The following is a 21,192-nucleotide window of genomic DNA, read 5'->3' on the forward strand; positions in this document are numbered from 1 at the left end:
AGTGATGTTAGGCATGATTTTCCAAGTATAAAAGGCAGACTGAAGCAGACTCTACTTAGTTAACAGTGGGCATAAATAGAATAACAGAGGCCATCTGACAAAAGCACAAAAACTGCCAAACATGCGAGTGCATCAGATATTAATGATGATCAAACCTCATACAACAGGTTCTGGAGAAGTCATTGCCCTCACCCAGCATATGCCCACATTCTGTGTTGAACTGCAATCACCTCCTCTGAGATACTCATCTTCAAATTCATATGTAACTGCAGTCACATTTAAAAGCAGGTAATAAGTGTCAATGGCTGGTTTCTTGTGTCCTACAAATTTCTTCAAGGTCCTCACAAGATTCCTTTAATTCTGATGGCCCTCAGAAGCTACATTCACAAATCTTAACATTTGATCAGCATGTGTGTAATTAGCCAGCATGGCCTAGTCTGCACAGAAGGCAAATTGGTTTACATAGTCTCCTCTTAGCAAAGAAGGAGAGCAGACAATATCTGAACAGAGCTCTGAGCTTTAAAAAGATGGCTACCTATTTCAGAGCTGAAACCAAACCCATTTTCTCTCCCAGATTGTAACAATTCTGATGGAGATAATTCAGTGATATCAACTATCAGGCCTCAAATACCCAGCACAACCATTTCATATGCTGGCACTGAATCTGACAGAACTTCCCTGTGCTTGAAAATTTTGTGTGTGTTTGGGGTGGTGGTGGCAAGGCCCAGAGTGCTTTCTGACCTTGCTCTAACTAACGAGCATGAGCCAACCTTCAGTCAACACAAGGCTGTTAAAGACAATGAAGACAGGTTCTTTATTTCTACCCAAATATGAATTCAAGAAGATTACATAATTCCACTTTTTGGGGTGAGATTCCCTGTGTTTACTTCAAAGGATCACCAAAGAGTCCTGTCTTGGCCCAGAGCTTTACCTGAGACAGCTGAAATTCATCAGTCACTGCAGAGAAAAACTATCAAACAAAACCCACCAAGACCCTTTTTTCCCCATTTAAATAAAAAAGCCAACCCCTACATGAAATAATTTGAAAGCTGAGACCATTTTGTCAACACTTCTGAAAATGGGCACAGCTGCACAGAGCAAGAAGCTGATAAATTCAGTGCCTGAAGTATGGCCACCAACCTGAAGAAAGGACAGAAGTAACACTCTCAAGGGAAGGCAAACAACCACCACCAGTGTTTACTAATCTAGTTTGGGTTCTCAGTACAAAACTGCTTTTAGATTTGTGCAACCACTTGATTGTGCCTGGCAATACTATGGCAGAGGTCACTGAAGTCTCAAGGGTAAATAACACAGAGCAATTTACTGCTTCTCTAGCTCACAACACTTTTCCATTGCAGTGCTTTAGCAAGAACATCAAAACCACCTAAGTCTCAGTGCACTGTAACTTTGCTGCCAGTTTACTGGGAAGATCCAAACCTGAGTGTTATAGCAAAAACTTTAGTCTCCCAGGAATCAGAGCTAGTCTGAAAACCAATGACAACTAGGAACAAAACCAGCACCCAGCACATTAAAACAGTACACATTGTTCAGTCATAGAAATCCCCTGCCAAAAGGACATGTATCTTCTTTTGATACAATTGATTATATTTTTCTCTTTTATTAAAGGATGCTGATATAAAACCCAGCAGCACACAAAAATAAACACAGGCAGTTAAAAAAAAAAGCAGGGCCTTGTGTCTGCCACTAGCTGCTCAGTCAGCATGCACCCTAATTACTCAAATGCTGCTCCCCTTTGTATTCCTACATGACATGATATCATTTTGATATTTATGAACTCATCCACCTTTACTAGACCTGTAGCCCATCCAAGACTGAAGGACGTTCATGAGACAGACTGTAGGGTAGCAGAGAGATGAGCAAGTGAATTTACCTTGGCAGCTATGTTGTTCTTGCTCTTCAAGCTAGTTTACTTACCCTTGTGCAAAATATGTTAAAGAAAAGCCAGGTGACAGCTGAGGGTAGTTCTTTCTTTGACAGTGTTGGTCAGTGACTGTACCAAAGGCCTTCCTCAGGCAGGTCTTCTACTCTCCCACCAAGGATCATGCCAGCCTTTGAGATACTTTTAGCATCACATGTCTCTGGTCAGTGGTAAAATAAATCATGGCTATTACACCCTTAGAATCCCATGGGCTCTCTGTTGGTATCCACAAGGGACTGTATTGTTTGAGAGCCTACTACTGCCCATCACAAATTCCCCCAGTAAAATCAAGGTCAGGCTTTGAAGGGTAAGTCATATTTTCCAAAGGACAGCAGCATAAAAATGCAACTCTGATGCCTTTTGATCTGAGGTCTGCTTTGCTAGTGAATCACACTTGCTCCTGAAGAAGCTGTTTGGGTTTGTCGGGGTTTTTTTAACATTAATGGTTTGCATTTTTGTCTGAAAGCTGCTCCTATGAGAACACCTACTCCAGAGGATGATCTCACAGTGTCAAGTCAAATTCAGGGAAATATCTGCATTTCCCCCTTATCCTGTTAGCCCATGAGGTTAATCTTTTAGGTTTCAAAGAATAACACTACTCCATCAAGACCTGGCTGTTGCAGGGAGTCCTTCCTCACCAGAGTGCAGAGAGTTCACAGCTAAACATGCCAAACACAAAAGATGTTAGTGGCTGGAGACTGGCCAATTCAAGAATATCCATGTTTCCTTGCAAAGCTGGACATGACAGACTGTGGCTGCAGGGATAAAGGCTCATTGTCTGATTTTGTTCTTCCTTGTTTTCCCAACATTTTAATGCCCTCAAATCAGGCTGGTCCAAATAACAGCAGAACCGAAGGACGTGGGGAAGGGAAAATGGAAACTTCACAAATCATTACATTAAAAGGAAAATCTTACTATCTGCTCCACCCCAGATAGTCTCCTGTTTTCCCAAGAGACTTAGTACTTTCACATAGCAAACAGGTTTCAGTACTCTTTCCATAAGCAATCCCATGAATTAACATCCACATAATTTGCTGCCCCATGTGGTAGCATTGATTGAGCCTTGTCTTGGAACAATTACTGCTCAGTGCAGTTCAGGGGAGTGCTCCTCCTCTTCAGTGGTCCTCACTGAGAATCCTGAAAAGGCAAAGGATGAAGGATACAGAGAAGCATCAAATAGGTTAGACTGTATTTATGGATCTTTGTAAGTTATGGTTTAAAAATAACTAAGCTGGTTTTTCTGCTGCCTAAACGGCACCCATTCTTTTCACCTTGTAGAAAGTCTAGCATATTGTTTTCACAATCAAGTTATTTGGATAACACAACAGTGATTTAGATTAGGATTTGTTTACACAGCTAAATATGTTGCGTAATGAAATTAAAATGAGCTCTCTGCTTCTGTCACATCTGCAATAGTAACTGCTGTCTTATGGTTGAGTACACGCCTGCTGCACAGATGTGTCTTGATAAGGTATAAATCAGTGTTAGACGCTGTTTATTGCAGTGCTTTTACTGCCTTCTTCCCTGGAGGAGGGAATGTTGCCTGCACAGCAACCAGATGTGACCTGCAAGACTCTATGAAATACCATTACAAGCAAAAAAAGGTCCCATATTCCATATTAGCATCTGCAATGGCTCATCAAGTATTTATCAGACCGTTTGAACACTTCTACAGGTCCTAGCATCATACCAATGCCAGAATTTACTTACTATAACCTACAAAAGCCAAGCATCCTGTAAAGCAACTGGTGCCTGAAATAGAAGGGGATCCCATTTAAGTTTGGTTTCCTGCCTTAAAGGTCAGATTTCTGAGCAGATACTGCTGCTAGAAAGTAAGATACTGTGAGAGATGAAGGCAGCTGCATTTCAGTGCATTGTAAGGAAAAGTTTATCTTTTCTGCCATCCTGCCCCATGTCACATCAGTCCTTTGATGGTGACAGAGGAATAGACTTATCCTGCACCAGTGCCTATGTGAGGAGCACTGAGACAAGGGAGCTCCTCACCTGGGAAAAGGTGGCACAGCTGAGACTGCCTCACTAAGCAGCACTGCTCAGCTCTGTGGGAGCATGGAAGTCGGACAGGAAAGACTCACCAAACACCCAGCACTTGAAGACAGCCAAGCCTGGCCCCAGAGCCACACTGGCTCCTTCTCTGTAGTAGATGCAGCAATATCCGTGGGCTCTGAAGGTAAGAGAGCCAAACTTTGCAAGAGGTACTTCTCGGAAGGTTCCTTAAAGCAAGACTTGCATTTTCTTATTTTAAAGAAATGAGGTGGTGTGGAAGAATTAAAATAGTTTTCTTCCCTGAGCTAACCTGTGTCTCTGATTTGCTTCACTTGTTACACAGACAGATGATCCTGTCAACACAGAAATAATGCCAAGTATTTACAGTTTAATGGAACCCAGGGACCAATTAACAACATGGAAAACCACCAGGCAGTGCATTTCTTATTATAACAGGAGGGAAAACTCACATTACTGCTGTTCCTCCATTTCTTAAAATGAAGCACCAGTGCTTTGTCAATGATTCCTCTGTAGTAACGTTTATTATCTGGTAGTTTTACCATTGCCGATTTATCCATTGTTTCCTATGTGCTAGGTTCAGTCACAAACCCCCTCTCACACCACTCACCCCCAAAAGACAAAAAATTATAATTATTAAAAAAAAAAAAAAAAGGTAACTGTCATTAGGGCTTTGGACCAGTGATGTTAGAATCTGCCCTCAACCCCAAGTTCTCGAACTGCTGATTCTTCAATAGCCTGATGGACTCGATGCACCTCATCTTGTGTTAAAGTCCTCTCCAGGTGGCGGTAAATGATACGGTAGCAGTGGCTGACCTTCTTTGTCCTACAAAATATAAACCAAAAGAGGACTCATAAATACATGTGTCTACAAATGCAAATACATGAGGCCAAACACTTACCCTCTGGACCATTTTGTGTTTGTGGTATAATTGCGTTCCTGTAGCTTGAGAATCACCTTAATGCTAAAATACACAGTCTAGAGAGGTGGGACTGAGCTGCATTTTAATTTTGGCACAGGTCTTTGCCCAAGTCCACCTAAGACCTCAACTTGCATTGTGGTGCAGTAGCTTCTTACCAGAGCAAACAAGCCCAGGAGGAAGGCTATGCTAACATTACTGAGCTGCTCCTGACTCCACAACTCCCTCATTTTGGTGACAATGGAGGGAGCACTGCACACACCCACCTCAGATTGGCAGGACTGGTGGTGATGAGCATCGGGAAAACACCACACAAACTCTTTATGCTAGAGAACAATGTTGCTAGCTAACATAGGGCATCTCACAAGCCTCACCATCCAGGCCCCAGCCTGGGGTATGAGACCAAACACACAGCTGCAAAACACTGATTTGCAGAGTAAAACAATTACTTTTCAGTTCAGGTGACTATCGTGCCTTTCCTGGAAATGAGAAACAAGGGCAAAGTGCATCTGAAGTCTCTGTGGGAGAAGGACAGAGATGCAGGATGAGGGTGGCTGTCACTCCCAAAGCCAAGTGCCAAACAGCAGCACCTGGGCATCAGCCACGCCGCAGTCAGAGTGCAGAGGCAGCACACACAGCAAAATTTCTTACTCCTGGGTACTATGGAAATGAAAGGCAAAAGAGACCAGAAAAGGAATAGGGAAGTGGGAAAGTGTTTAAGAGTTCCTGAGTTCAGCAAAGATAAGTTAATGCAAAACCAGGAGCAAAACATTAAGTTGAAGAAGTTAGCAAAAAATCTTCCTGCTCTCCATTGAAACCAGGCTGCAATACCTAGCTCCTGCAAGGGGCAGCTCTACAATTGCAGTGCTTTTATTACTGGATTTAAATGGAAGTTGTGGCTTTCTTTTTATTTATAGTTTCAAACGGAGCCCACACAGCTGCTTTTTTCAAGGGTGAACACTCACTTCAGCGAAAGAAAGAAAATCTGAGGGGAAAAATAATGGAAAACCAGAGATCAAGTACTAGACAGAAAGATCTCCCACACCAGCATTTAATGGCACACAAAGGCATTTCATAAAGCTTTGGGTCACCTCTCTCCTGAAGATTGTTTCACATTAGAAACAATGTTTATTATGACTGTTTGATTAAAACTAAGGTTATATGTGCTCATACACAAAGATAACTCTCTGAAGATACTAATTTCAAACTCAGATCCTACTAGAAACTGGCACAGGTAGGTTTTTTCTCAGAATTGCTATTTGAGAGCAACTTTGATCCACCCAGCATTGGTGGGAAGCTTGCCCTCCTTCCACTGGCAGTTTACAACAAAAAGGTTATTTCAAATTAAAGCATTCTTCCTGCTTTGTGTGCTCTAACGATAAAGCAAGAGAAATCTGCCTAGCATAGGAAAGGGCAAACTACATTTCATAGAGTGTTAAGCTGACTGCAGTTAACTGCTAAAAAACAGCCAAGAGCTTTCACTGGGTGAAGCTTAAATGCTGTAGAAGAGCGATCTTTGAGAAAAGAGGGGAAGGTGTAACTGCGGAGGTGTTCTCTGCTCTGTTCCACCTCTGCAAAGCAGTCAAGAGGACAGACCTGGGAGAGGAAAGTAAGTGGAATAACAAGACAGAAATTTGAGTATGAGAGAGAGATAATGAATTGGCCTCAAGAGAAATGATTCTCAAAACCAGGCTGGCAAATACCATTACAGCAGGTAGTATTTCAGCTTTTAATGGTGCTCCAGGAACCCACCTGAAGAAAAACATTTGCAAACTGCTTTGGCAGAAAATCTATTTAGAAGATGTACAGTTATAGCCCTGATTCTGAAGTCTTTCCTATATATGGGGAATACCCCGTGACAGAGAAAACTCGTTACCACCATTTAATATGATGCAAACACAAGTTTGCTTAATGTACTTCAGCTGTGGCAGGGACAGTTGCAGCACCATTTCATCACAGGTCATAGTTAACTAAAGGCAATGATTTATCTTGTTCCAAGTGTTTAGGTATCCCCCTCCCTCCATCCTAGTGAGCAGTTCATTCATGAGGCAAATTTAATAGGTCATAATAGAATGCAATAGCTTCTTGTGGGTATTGTGGAAAATCAGCATCTTTAGGGGGCATTTAAATTAGGAAAGGGTAGAGGTCTTACAGAGCAGTACTGGACTAGAGCTCTTTTTGAGCTGCAGCCGAAGTCAAGCCTTGGTACAACAGAAATAAAACAGGGACTGCATTAAATATAATTAATTTAATTTTAATTATAGCAAAAAAATGATGTAACTACTAATACAAGTGGCAGGCTACACTGTTGTGACTGTTCCCGAAGCAGCCCATGACTCTGTGGGAAGCCCAGGCTGGAGCAGCTCTGGACCTCGTGGGAAGGACTCATGAAGGAGAGGTTCGTGGAGGACTCTCTCCCATGGGAGGGACCCCATGGGGAAGCAGGGAAGGATTGTAAGGAATCCTTCTGCCTGAGAAGGAAGGAGCAGCAGGAACCACCAGCCTGTGAACTGACTCTAAACCCCATCCCCTGTCCCCCTGTGCCGCTGGGGGGAAGGAGGGAGAGAAACCGGGAACAAAGTGATTTGGGCCCAGGAAGAAGGGAGGGGTGGGGTAACATACGCAAGCCCTGCTCTGTGTGTTGTCTGTGTCCTGTGTGTGTATTTGATTAGTGTGAAATTAAATTATTTTTTTTCCCCCCTGTTGAGCCTGTTTTGCTCGGGACCTTAATCGGTGAAGAACCCTCCTTGTCCTTTGTCTCGACCCAGGAGCATAATGAACTCTCTCCTGCATTTGATACTTAAGCCTGATGGTACAGAGGCAGTAGCTCTCTATTCTGAGCAACAGAAACTTAGAGCGTGGAACCTAGAATAGCAGCTTCACTAGATTAATTAAAAAGGAGGCTTAATAGTGAGAGCATTGAGCTTTATTTACTTAAACCGCCACCAGACAAGTCCACACGGTCCACAGTCATGCAGACTCTTCTCCCATTAGGCTTCAGCTGATCTTAGGGTCACAAGTCTCCTCTGCACCAGTCTGCAGCTTTCAGGTAATGAAACACAGTGAATACAGTGAAGCACAGCTCAGAGGGAAAGGAAGATAGGGATTTATTCTGATGCCACAGGAGGAAACAGGAATACGGTCCGTGAAGAAACACTGTAGTGAAGCAATGCCTAATGCTCTTCCTTATGCTTTTTGGAGGAAATAGCTTTGCCTTATGATTTTCAGGATTGGCAGGCAGCTGCCTCCATGTGCTAGGGAGCTCCTCCCTGCCAGGTCAGATGCACTGCATGGCGCCAACTTGAAGGTCAGTGTGTATGTTTCAATATTTCAGCCTGGTATCTGAACACGGCAAGAAATTAAGGGGCCTTGGTCTGCCCCTAGTCTAATAAAACGAACATGAAAGCAACATGATACTGGGACCAGGGCTAGAATGAAAGGGTATGGTAAGCAATAAAAGTTTATATCTGTGCATGAAAGTCCACTGAGGGATGTTTTAAGTACAACTTGGCTAGAAGGCTGATCCCAGAACCTACAAACAGAAAAACAACTACACATGCTGGGGAATCTGTCTCAGTGTTTAGGTAAGACTAAGACACAGGGTCACTTGGTAACCAAAATGTTGCCTAAAGAATAAATGCCTGTTATTGGCATTTGTCTCATCCACATGCAATAGCATAACAAGAATGAAAATTTCTCCATCCTGTACTTGAAGAGGGAGATAAAAGAGGCAGCAATAAGTGGGGGAAAAAACCCACTTAACTGTGTTCTCCTTTCCATCCATCTTAAATAAAGCCCAGAAGCACAGAGACTTCTGTCGGGAGGTTACCTCTGCTTATATGTGGTGAAGAGAACACAGAACCAGTTTTCTAGAAAGCTGGATTTACTTTGAGGAACAGAAAAGGAGAGATTACAATCTCCCACAGCATCAAGGAGTGAAAAAGAGTACCATCTCTTTTGTATTCTGAGCAGTGCACTAAGCAGTGCTACTCACCAGCATATCCATACTGCATCTTGTCTTACAGAATATCATTTAAAATGAAAGATCTTTAAGGTCCCTTCCAACACAAAGCATTCAATGATTTTATGATCTACACACACGGTAACACAAGTATTTGAGATTATTTTTCCTCTGTTAAGTGAGTCATGCTAATGAGCGTCTCCCAGTTTCTGCCATAGCAGTTTGTATCTTATATCCCCACAGAAGATTCATCCTGTAATCAGCTTACATGAACTTTCACACAATACTCAATAACCACTACACACTTCACAGAGATCATGTCATGCTCAGGGAAAAGAAAGGCTTGGTTTTTTTGCAACAATGTCCTCAAAGGGATTATGATGGGAAGAAATTAAAATGTTGTCTCATGTTACTAGCATCATAGTTGGCAAAGCTGTGCAGAGATCACAGCTTTGGTTCTGCTTTGTGGCTTCAACAGTTTCAGAATGGTTCATGTTGTAGGTGGAAATGAGGAGAAATATTAAACTGCAAGAAGATGTAATTATCTTTACCTTTTTGTTTCATGCTTTCAAACCACATCCACCACTATGATAGTAGGTATAACTGCTAAATGTCATACTATAATTTTTAAATTGACAAATAGCACTCTTTGCTAGGAACCTCATCATGGAAAATGGCAAAAGGCTTGTGCTATATACCTTACTGTCAGTGGCAAATAATTCAATTACCATGGTGATATACACATAGAATATAGCAGTAATTCTCCCAACAAAGGCCTTTCCCAAAGATGTATTCTCATCAATGAGATTTCAAATGCTAGCCTTTCAAATGCTAATACTCCATTTCTCTGGAAGAGCATACTGTACACAACAGCATATTTCTAAAAATGGAAATGTTTTTGTTTAAGGTGATTTTGATGCTAGTGAAAGCCACTAGAGCATCTCCAGAAGAAAGACTTGTTTTAAACCCACAGAAAGCAGGAAATGCTCATTTCTGTTGCACATCTTTTCCAGCTGATACCTGGCAGAACGATGGTTCAGCTTCAAAGATAGGTCAGGTCAACATAATAATTTTGAGACTGTCAACATTATTTAACCACTGTGGATTTTTTTTGTTGGTCACTTTAAAAGAGATGCATGTTCACTGACAGATAGTTGGACCAAAATATTGCTCTTCTATTTCACAAAACTGAGAAAGTAATCAACTTTCTGCTCTTTTCTAATTGGACTCGGTGAAATCTGTACCTGAATACCAAACCCTGAACCTGCTTGGCCTTTTCTTTCCTTCTTCCTTCAACATTAATTCCATTTAAGCTTTTCTACTAATATAGAAAAAATGTCAAAATGTTGTTAATAGCTAGCTATTGAGAGAGATAAAAGAGCACAGTATGGGATGCAGTAGCAAAGGACATAAATAACATCTGCTAGTTAAGATAATGAAAGGTAAATGAAAGATGAAAGCACTCGGAAACTTTTCCACTTTTCAGTCACCGTTAAATAGCCACAAATATGATCTAAGCCATTATCAAGTATCTGAAAACATTGGACTGGCTAGAAAGTTTTGGTCAGTGTTTTCCTTTCCTACCTAAACCGACCACCTAATTTCTTATGTGCAGAAAAGATACAGACAGATATATATATACTGGGAAAAAAAATAATTTGTAAGCATCACCTGAAGGAAAAAGTCTCCTGGCTGTTAGATGTGCTTACTAAATGTTTCGTGAAACAATTCAAACAATTACTTGTGCTTTGGCCCAGCACTTTGGCCCCTACCAACCTTTTCTCTTTTCAACAGACCACCTTGGTTTGTCGACTCATGTCAGAAAAAGAAGAGCTCACGTGAGCAGAGCAGGGCTCTTTCCCACCACCTCCCAGGCAGAGAGAACCCTTGTAAACAGACCAAGTTACAGAAGAAACCGAGTATTTGCTTGTACACTGTTGCAGTGGGTGCAGTAACCAGTCAATGACACAGTTAACCCATATCACATCCAAGCACTTCCCATTAAAAAGCTCTTAAGCCTCCCAGCATCAAAAGTAATGGAATCCATTACATGCAGACAATGAGCAAATATCACTAGGGTGAAGAATAAGGAGAAAAATGTCATTCTCAGTTATACTGAAAGAAAATCCAAAGTCCCCACAGGACCATAAGCTAAATGTGACACAGACTTTTGCTGCCACAGAAGGCCGGAAAGAGAATGCAAAGCCTTGCATTTTGGGATTGTGAGGTTTTTGTTTTGTTTTGTTTTAAATACAATGACTCACTGATTCCTTGAAGAAAGGAATGATCAGTGGTTGTAACGGAGGTATGAAACCCATTCTTAAGGGGACGGATTCAAGCATAAGTAATGACTGCTTGTCCTCCAATCTCCCTCTCTTTGGCAAAATCATCTATCAAGCACAGGCAACAGAACTCCTATCATGTCTAATCTATGCCAATACTGAGGAATCCATTACACATGGATTTAAACCTGGATATCACTGAGAGTTGTCCCTCTTTTAAGGCAAACTTTGTGCTCTCTGTTCACACTGAGTCTCTTCAATTTTTAGGGGCTCATCACTCCATCTAGCGAGTCAGTTCAAAACCCTGCTTTAAATCCAGGAAGATTCAAGAGCAGGCTAGAGGGTGAATCTCTTCAAGACTTGCCTTGCTGTCAGCACAGTAACCCTGGAGCAGTCATCATGCCAGACAGATGCAACGCTATGCACTTTTAATGGAACGAGTCTCTCAACTTACTAAGGCTGAGGCTTTCAGGAATAAAAGCAAGTAGTGCAGTGGGCAGGCACACCAAGATCTGAACGTTTGCAAGCCTGTGAGGCCCAGAACAGGGTACAAAAGCCTACTTTTTCTTCAGGGTTATCACTATGACAGATCCAAGAACTGCACAGGAGAAATAAAAATAGGAAAATGCAAACTTTCCAATACAAATGCACACATACAAAATATACTGAGGTAACTTCTACCCATTGCAGTGGCAAAGAAGAGAAGGTTGTTTGGTAAAATACTTCAGACAATTTTATGTACTAAACATAAAAAGATAATTGGATACTGAAAGTAAGAGGGAAAAAGTCATAGTCTCAACATCAGACAGGACAAAATTCCTGTTCTATGTACAGCATAGGGTTTTATTTTGCTTCAGTTTCCCTGGGCTTGACTAAAAATGTTCCGTGTCAAATGCTTTCCAAAGTCTAATCATTAGCCAAAATGAAATCTAAGCAGTAATAATTTTTTGTTTTGTTTAAAAATAGACCAATAGAGGCTTAAATATTCACCAATCCAGCAAAGAAAAAAACAAAATAACTGGATTTGGATATTGTGTCTCACGGGAACTCACGTCTAAGCTCCTTGACTTTTCCTTCCCTGTGTAATTCAGAAGCCAGTGCAGGACTACATTTTCCATGAGACCCCAGGGCCAAACATTCCTCCCCTCTCTGGAAAAGAAGGTTGGCTGATAAAGCTGATGAGGAATCAGAGCATACTGAGGAGAACAGAAGCATGTGATACCTGGAAGTCCTTCTTGTCCTGGCAGCTGAAGTGTTTTGGCTGCTAGCCAGAAAATTCTTACAGAAAATTTTTTCAGTGAACAAAACCACAACAAATCAACTTAATTTCTGTCATTACTGGCTCTCCCACTTTTCCCACATTTCTCTTGACCTCCTAAATCCCTGTTAATTTAATGGTAGAATGAGGCAGCTCCAGCAGCAACATGCTCTGTGGGTCTGGCAGAACTTCATGACATAGATATCTCATTCACAACCCCCTGTGCCCTTCTAGAGCAACTGGCTAGTACTGGAGTGGGTCAGGGACACAACCTGTTTGCAAAGAGTAGCTTTGGAAGGCACAATATGTTTGCAGAGTTGTGCTTCTTGTGCAAAGGTATTATATTGATCTCCCTCTGAGTTACAGTGAATGAGTATGAGGACGGAAGAGGCTCTGGTCTTATTTCTGTCAAACAGCAATATTAATGATTCCATCACTGGTCATTAGCCACAACAGAATTAATCAGAATTTTCCAGCGATGGGCAACTGAAAGTCCATCTGGAAACACTTAAGAGTGACAAGCTACCTCAATAATCTGATCAAATCCAACATGATAGGTGAATTTGGACTCTTTCAAATGTTTTCTAAAATATTTATAGTAAAAATGTTAAGTGTGATACCTTTTCACTTCTTTTGAGTGAAAGATCAAAGAAGAGAAGTATAAATATTTAGCAGTTTTTTCCCCCAACTAGATGTTAATACTAAAGGCTACAAAAAGTATTACTAAAAATAACATTGCTGTCAAATTAGAACATATTTCATAATGGAGTAGAAAGGGAATTTATATTAAAGTTTAAAACAATTCATGCTATGAAATGAAGATGGATGGGAGTGACAGCCAGTTCAGAAGTATCTCCATTGAGCACCAGCTGCAGTCAGGGTCTCTGCACAGTAAAGTGGGGGACAAGCACACGGGAAGGATTGGGTGCTGTTTCAGGTACTTGTATAGATTTCAGCCTCATGATTAGTTGTTTTGTCCAGTAGCTAGGTGTTTAAATTCCCTTTACACTTGCTGAGTTGAGGTAAAGAGCGATACGGGTCTGGACTCAGATAAATGATTATTCCAAGGTTAAACAGCAAATCAGTGACAGAAGGGTGACTTGGGTAAGTGCAGGCACAGAGCCCTTGAGTTACTCTTCTTTCGAGTTACTCTTCCATGCAGAAACACTTCCAGTCAGCCTTCCTTTCTGCAAATTGTACAGCAGTCCTGGAAACAAAACAGGCTACAGCAAGAAAAAGCAACTCATCCCATATAAAATGGACAGGGCAGAGAAAAGAGCAGAACCAACAACAGGATAACCAAATGTGCTGTGTGTTAAGTGACAAACTAATCCCAAATCAGGACGAAACAGGAAGGGGAGAGGAATGGAGCAGGTAGAGATGAGTCAACAGGAGGGAATTAAAAACTAAAAGCAGAGATTAAAATAAATAATTTGCCCATTTTGTGTGAAAGCAACAAATTAAAAGCACCTGCCTGCCCTGGGCAGCCTGCAGCACTAGAAACAACTTAAAAACATTTCTGCCTCCGTGTGTGCAAATGTAGGGAGTTTCTCAATGGGACTGCTTACAGTATCTGCTAAGCCTGGTGGAAATTCTGCACCCGCTTGCGCAATCAATTCTGTTTCCTATCTCCTCCCAATCCATACGTTATTTTTCCTCTCAGAATTGCCAGATTTTCTGAGGCTTAATCTGGCTAACTGGATTTGTTTTGGAGATGCAGAAACTCCCCACTTTCCCTCCCCAGGAGCAGAGCGGTTCCACACAGACAGTCACAAGAAACCTCTTCTCATTGCTCTTCTGACAGCTGCTGCCTTGGGAAGACAAATCAGAAAAAGTCCTCTAAGTAAGGATAACTACTGGCCAGCAGATTAAACTACTGTTAACACACAGGAAAACTGTCTGGATGTTAAATGTTTCTCTTGCTCTGTTCCATTTGCACAGGTAATACATTTGGACCACGACGATAGACAAAGAGCCCGTGTCTTGTAGGTGAGGTTTGCCTGGTTATTCTGAATAGAATGGCAGGGGAAATGCCACAGCACCATTGCAATTAGCCAAATGATGACAACATATAGCAACCAGGCACACTGGTCAGAATTCTCACAGCTCTCAAAATGAGCATTAGTTTGGAAAACTCTAACTGTCATGTTTGACATCTTGCTGCCCCCTTAATATTATGGCTACTCTTTATGAAAAGAAAAAATGTGAATTTGGTAGGTGTTTACTACACATAGTGAACACCTCATATGTTAAGACAATATGAGCATCACACAATAAAACACTATGTGGACATGAAGATGAAGAGGCCACAAAATGAGATGCATTATTCTTTAAGTACAATGAAATTACTTGTTTGCCACTCAAGAAAGGAAAGAAAGCCATTAAAACATTACACTAGGAAGATCAAAATACCATTTTTACTAAAACTTTACTAGAAATGGCCAAATGATCCTCTCTACAAGGTCTCTTCCAACCTTAATGATTCTATGATTCTATTCTACTCCCAGAAAGACTCTGGTGCAGAAAACCAAACCACCTATAAGCCTAGAACAGAAATAAAAAAGACAAAAACAAATAGAAACAAATGTATTGAGTGAATCTAGTAACTCCCTCTATAAAAGGCTATCAGGCTAATAAATTAATAATCAACAAATGAAACAATAATTTGCATTCCTGGGGGGGCAGGTGCTGTGTAGGGGTATGTGCATATGGCATGTATATTCACAGTCAACTCAATCAGATAAGAAAAGATGGTCTAAGATAGTCTAAGAGTACTATCATAGAAACACAGAATGGTTTGGGTTGGAAGGAACCTTAAAGATCCTCTAGTTCCAATACACCACAAAGTGTGAATTAATTGGCAGCTACAAGCAGCCTCAGGCAAAGCTGAAAAATCTTAGGAAAAAATTTTAAAAGTTATTACAGATAGTGAAATAACAAAGAAAAGAAGAAAACTACTAAATACAGTTCATAAAATTAGGCAGTATAAAATCTGTCTTCCTAAATGTTTCACTTTAGAGGGAATTGTATGAAGGTAGATGAGAAAACTGGTGATCAGTAAGATTACTACTAGAAGCTGATATTCCAAATGGCTGGAGTATCTACCAACTATTTGTTGTTTCTGAAAGCAGCTATCCACAGCTTATAACCAAATCTGAAGGATTCTTCTTGTAGGGCTCTTCATCCTGACTCCTGTATGACCAAGTATTTTCATTCATGGAATAGGTGATACAGCAGAAATGTTTGTTAGCTGGCAAATTATATTGAGATTGGCAAAGTCAAGCTGGAAAAGCTGAAGAATACATTTCAACCAGGACAAGCATAAGCTTATGTATTTAGCCAAAAAACAACTAGTTGCATGCACAGAGGATGAAGGACAAGTGAGCATAGAGCAGGACTGCACAAGGCATCTAAGGACTGCACAGAATCATGAGTTGAAGGTGAATCTGTGATGTTGCTATGCTGCTTTAAGCTAAGCAAGCACCACTCTGGGACAAACTGCTGGGACACAGCCAGAGTGACATTCTTCTGCCCTACTCAACACTGCTGCTGTCTCAACTGAAGTACCCTTTCCACACCTTGAGAAAGATGTGAGGCAACTGGAGGCAGATTGCTAGGGAGCAATGGGAACAAGCAGATGTCTAGGTAACACAAATGATGATGAAAGACTGAGAGAACACAGGCTGCTCAGCCTAAAGAAGAGAGGATGAGAACACCCTACAAACAGATAAAATGCTGCTGCATAAAGTTAGGAAATTATCTGTTCATCAACATTCACAAGTGGCAGGAGACAAAAGTGATGAGCTCATATTGCAGAAATGTTCAGCTTGAAAATCCACTTGGAAAGGCAGTAGGGTCCCCATTGCTGGAAATCTTTAAGGACTGGTTACACAAGTGTCTGTCAGGAATGCTATAAGTAGAGCTGCTCTTGTTTTGGAGTAGGAGGATGAACTAGGTGGCAGTACTCTTCAACTCTTTAGCATAAAAGAATGTAATGGTCTTTAAAATGCAGAAAGTTACTTCAGTAGCAAAAATAGCTCCCCAGAGCTCCAACTGAATACATGTGTATTTTTTTTTATCCCACTGCATGAAAAGGAAGTGGGGGGAAAAGCCTAGTTCAGGAAGCCAAGGAGGTAGGAAACACAAAACACTGTTGCTATACTAGGCAAAAGGGCTCTGTGTTACCAACACTAGATTCCCAGGAAATAAAGCAAACGGAAAAACTTTTGAAGGGGAACACCAGAGACCAAAGGACTGAGAGGGGAAAGGAATGGAATGAAAATGACGTAACCTCTTTAGGTCAGCAACCCTTTCATTACCTTTGTAGGCCAGTGTTGAAATAAAGCAGATAGGAAAGCAAAGTACTGCTGAGTTACCTTTCACTGTCTAAAGCCAATTTAAAAACAAACAAAACCCCCAGAAAAGTCCAGTCTGTAAGACAGCATCCCACAGGGAGAATGTCACTCTTTGCTTGTCCTCTTTGTTCAGGGCTGAGAGATGCCTTAAGAAAGCTCTAAGGAACAGCCACGGAAGATGCTGCATATCCTTGATAGGCTGAACTGCATCATTTAGGCTTTTCTGGTTTTGTACCAAGAGGTTAACTCTTTGCTTTCACCTTTCCAAGTTCATGTTCAACCTGAGGCAATCTTAAAATAAGGACAAAGTCCTTCTAACAAAGCAATGCTGCAAACAAGCCTGTCAGAAATCTGCACCCTGAGGCAATCTGGGGAAGTCCATGGACTACAAGACATCTGAGACACAAACCCTTGAATGAAGACTGGTTGGCCCCAAGGAGGACAACAACTCTTGGAACTATGGCCTTTTGACGTAGAAGTTCATTAACCTTATGTTAATGGTTGCAGGCAGACAGACTGAAAAATAGAGAGGAAATTACATGTCCAAGGACATACTGCAGATCAGCTGATCTCAGAAATACATGGAAATGTAACAGAAATCTCATCTTATGGAGACTCAGTATAATGCTCTCCTTGTATTTGTACATGTTATCCTGGCCTTCCCATTCTCACTCACTTGCTGCTCTGTATTCACTTATGGTACCTCTTCCTTATGCATGCAACAGCTGTGAGGAAGGATCTGCCTTTCATTGTATCTACCTTCACTACCTGTTGCAGCAAAAAGGAGCCACGACTCTGCTACAAGGAAAAATAACCCCATGTACTTGTATAAAAATATATGTGTATATATATATATTTCCATAGCTGTTGCTGCAAAGGGTAGTTTTTTATTAACCTTTGAAAGTTTGCTTGGACCGATCAGTAGTTTTGGGACAATCTTTACTAAATCTTTTTCAGGGATTAAATGTTGATCTCATAAAAGTTCCATTTCATAGGTGTTCTTTCATTCTTACATGAAATATGAAGTTGCCAAGGAACAAATAAACTATTTATGAGTTATGTCTGCACAGTAACAAAGAATGGCTTAATGGGGGCACGTACTACTTTTAAAATACTGCACTCTGTTGTTTCCTGAACTGGAGGCTCTCTTAAACAGGTTTAAGAACTAAACTCTCCTTCTCCTCAAAAAAAAAACCCAAAAAAACCAAAAAACCCAAAACAAAACAAAAAATCAAATTCTTGACATGACTGTCTAAATCAAAGCAGAAAGACTCAACATACCATAGACTCCCTCACCACAGTCCCACATACCTACTTATTTGTAGGTAAATCAGTGGAGGTTGGATACAGCTGCACCCAGACAGCAACTATTAGTCCCAATAGCTAACTGGAATTAACTTCTGTTATTCTTACATTACTGACTTCAGAGTTATAGGAGACTGATATTTATTATATGTAAGATGCAGCAATTTGGGGGCATGACCTTAAACACCATAATCTCTGGTAGCAGATCTTCTTCATTTTAACTACAGTAACCAACAAGGAAGGAGAAACTCCTTCTGAGATTTGCTACACCTGAACAGTCACCTCACCCAGCATCACCTGGACATCATTCCATTAAGATCAGCAGAATTTGCTCTCTACTTTACCTGATTCTTGTCACACCTAGCCAGGATGGCTGGTGTTCTAATACTGTGTTTTGAAACATACACAGTACCAAAGAATATGAAAACTATTAGGTACCAGGTCTTTCCACTGCATTCATGTACAAACTCTTCTCCCCAGCCAGTGACACCATCTCTCTGCAGAGATGGAGACATATACAGGTGCTGGGTGTGTGGATTCAGCAAGGGAATGTACTTCCTTAAAATGGAAGAGATGACAGAGAAAACACAATAGCCCTTAGAGAGGAAGAAGAAGGAGATTAGAATATCCCTGTGGCATTTTGCAGTCCAGTCTCTACCAAAAATTCAAGACACAGAGACACAGTTTGGTCACCTGCAGATCCCACACACTTTTTATCAACAGGATTTAATCAATATCATGATACTTGATGCTATTGTGATTTTACTTCAGCGTCCATATAGGAAAGATTAAAATGATCCCACCTTTCACTAGGACAAACCCACCACAGAAGCTGAAGCATCAGTCCACAGCATGGGTTGCACAGGACTTGGGCCGTTATAAGACAGTCAAAAGATTTCTAAGCATTTCCAAGCTGGACAAACACTTTCCTATATTGCTAGCACATCTGCACTGGCAGGGACAAGCATAGTCTCTTACATCTGAACAGATCTCAGTTCTGATTCTGTGTATCCCACAAAGCATCAAAGAATCTCCACAGGAAAGCAATGAAAGAATCTGGATCTCGCTGGACATTCACTTACAAAGCCCATACTTAGATCCATACCGTGTTGCATCAGTCTTTGGGGTTACGTTTTGTTTTCTTATAGTTGAGTGTGTATCTGTTTTCTTTTCACCAAATCCTGGGTGAGCATTTCAGTAGCACAAGAGTGAGTCAATAAAACTGAATAGCAGTGCTGCTCACACAAATCCTCCTCTTATTCTGTCTCCAGGTACCTCTCCCTGCTTCTCAGATTTGCCCTGCTATACTAAACCAGCACATCTGCCTGAGTGGCTGCACATGTGATGAACCACACTACCCAGCTGATGTAGTTGAAAAATGACCAGGCAGAAAAAGAAATAAATACTTAGATCCCCAATCTGGTTCACTGAATGGCCACCCTGGTCACTGTGCCAGCACAGTGCAGGAATGAGAACAAACTAAGACACACGCTGCCAGGAGAAACCCATGTGGAAACAGGGCCTAAAATCACAAGCTGTCAATTCACTGTTATCCTCATAAACACTGAAGTGTATCCTACTTTATTCCCTAAGTTAATGTAAAATCATGTTATATATTATGTTCAAAATGAGACAAAGATATAAGGGAGAGGAAAAAACCCATGTCTGGCTGTCCTCAAATGCTGCTGAGTCCAATCTCCTGACCTGTTCCCACTGAAGGCACTGGGATGACATCTCTTTCTGTCAACTGAGGATTCAGCTGACGTTTTACAAAACAAGAGGGACAGGTCCCTAGGTAGCAGTGTTTTCAAAACTGAGTAGCAGAAGCAACCAGATGGATCGTCTTCTTAAAAATGATGATACACCAGTTTAGTCAGGAAATGAATGAACGTGTTCAGGACAGCATGAGAAGAGGTAAGCAGAACAAGCTACAACAGCTGAACTTTGCAAGAGTGCAAACTCTTTTGCCACCAGTTAAGCTTGAGGTCAGTTTTCTGAGCAGACTTTATGTGTGCAGGGTCCTTTGTAGAGCCTCTGCTCTAGCACAAATTGCACTCTATGCAAGCAAAGATTTTCCTTCTGGCAAATGTAATACAGATCCTGTGCCCGTAAGCTCGATCTTTCAGCATTTCATCAAATACAGCAGCAATGCTTAAGAGGTTACTGCCATTAAAGATTAATCTGTTCATGATCATTGCCTTTAACTACTCCCCTATATTGTGGGACATCAGCCCAACCTGACTGGCTTTGAATGTTAAGAAGAAAGGCTGGCTAGAAGTAGGGTGTGGGGATCAAGAGGAAAAAAACCTAACAGTGAATCATTCCTTTGCTGATAGAAGGCATGGTTGCCTCTAACGAACAGTTACATAGAGCATGTGACATAATCTAAGTGGGACTGTTATGAAACTTAACTATGAGATACTTTGGGTAACGATCTATAAAGCTGCTAACTGGATTCAGTAAGTTGTTGAGTCATTACCATATAAGACTGGGTTGCTCTGAATGGCATACTAAATCCATATGGCTAGAGATGTTGACTGGTCTGCATTTGGTTAGAGAATAACATGGAAATGAGCACATTGATTTTCAAAAATAAAACATTAATAATAATTAAAAAATTAGCTGGAATTAGATACCACCCAGACTAACACTATTTTGTCATTTATCTCTCAGTTACAGATATACTGTGACTGAGAATTAACAGGCACAAAATTAGCATGGATTTTTTATGTTTTGGGAAAATAAACACAGTATGTTTTCTGCACTGATGTATCTGTCATGACATCAACTCAAAGTAAAATGAGGACTGGGCAGAAGGATGCTGGGTACTACATATAAATCACTGATCTTTCACCTCTTAGAATATTTTCACATTCAAACTGAGATACTAAATGAGCTGTATGCTTAATACAAAAAAGAGAAGAACTTAAGAAACTACCACTGTGGAGATAATTCATTCTGGAATAACTACTCAAGCAAAGACCAAGGGCTGAGCTCGCCAGACAATCCTATTACCTTTCACCTGACAAAAGTGCGACTAGTGGAGGAAATGTCACATTTACACTTGAAAATTGTTTCAAAGGCAACTTGCATCTTTTGGCACAACTCAGCCACTTTAAAAATATTGTAAGAGAGAGAAGCAGAGGCAGT

General features: G+C 41.0%; 1 protein-coding gene across 3 annotated transcripts in view; it reads right to left on the reverse strand.

Annotated features, from left to right (window-relative positions):
- Positions 1 to 4,466: 4,466 nt before the first annotated feature.
- FARS2 (phenylalanyl-tRNA synthetase 2, mitochondrial) overlaps positions 4,467 to 21,192 on the reverse strand; it is a 243,785-nt gene continuing 227,059 nt past the window's right edge. The window contains exon 8 of one of the 3 annotated variants that reach the window (XM_051610550.1): positions 4,467 to 4,787. In XM_051610550.1, the coding sequence (XP_051466510.1) occupies positions 4,649 to 4,787 (139 nt within the window). In that variant the 3' untranslated portion in view covers positions 4,467 to 4,648. Of the gene's footprint in view, positions 4,788 to 7,856; positions 7,924 to 21,192 lie in introns of those variants that run through there. The other 2 variants (XR_007888605.1, XM_051610551.1) reach the window with 2 other exon arrangements.

Source organism: Apus apus, chromosome 2 (genome assembly GCF_020740795.1).
Source record: "Apus apus isolate bApuApu2 chromosome 2, bApuApu2.pri.cur, whole genome shotgun sequence".
NCBI lineage: Eukaryota > Metazoa > Chordata > Aves > Apodiformes > Apodidae > Apus > Apus apus.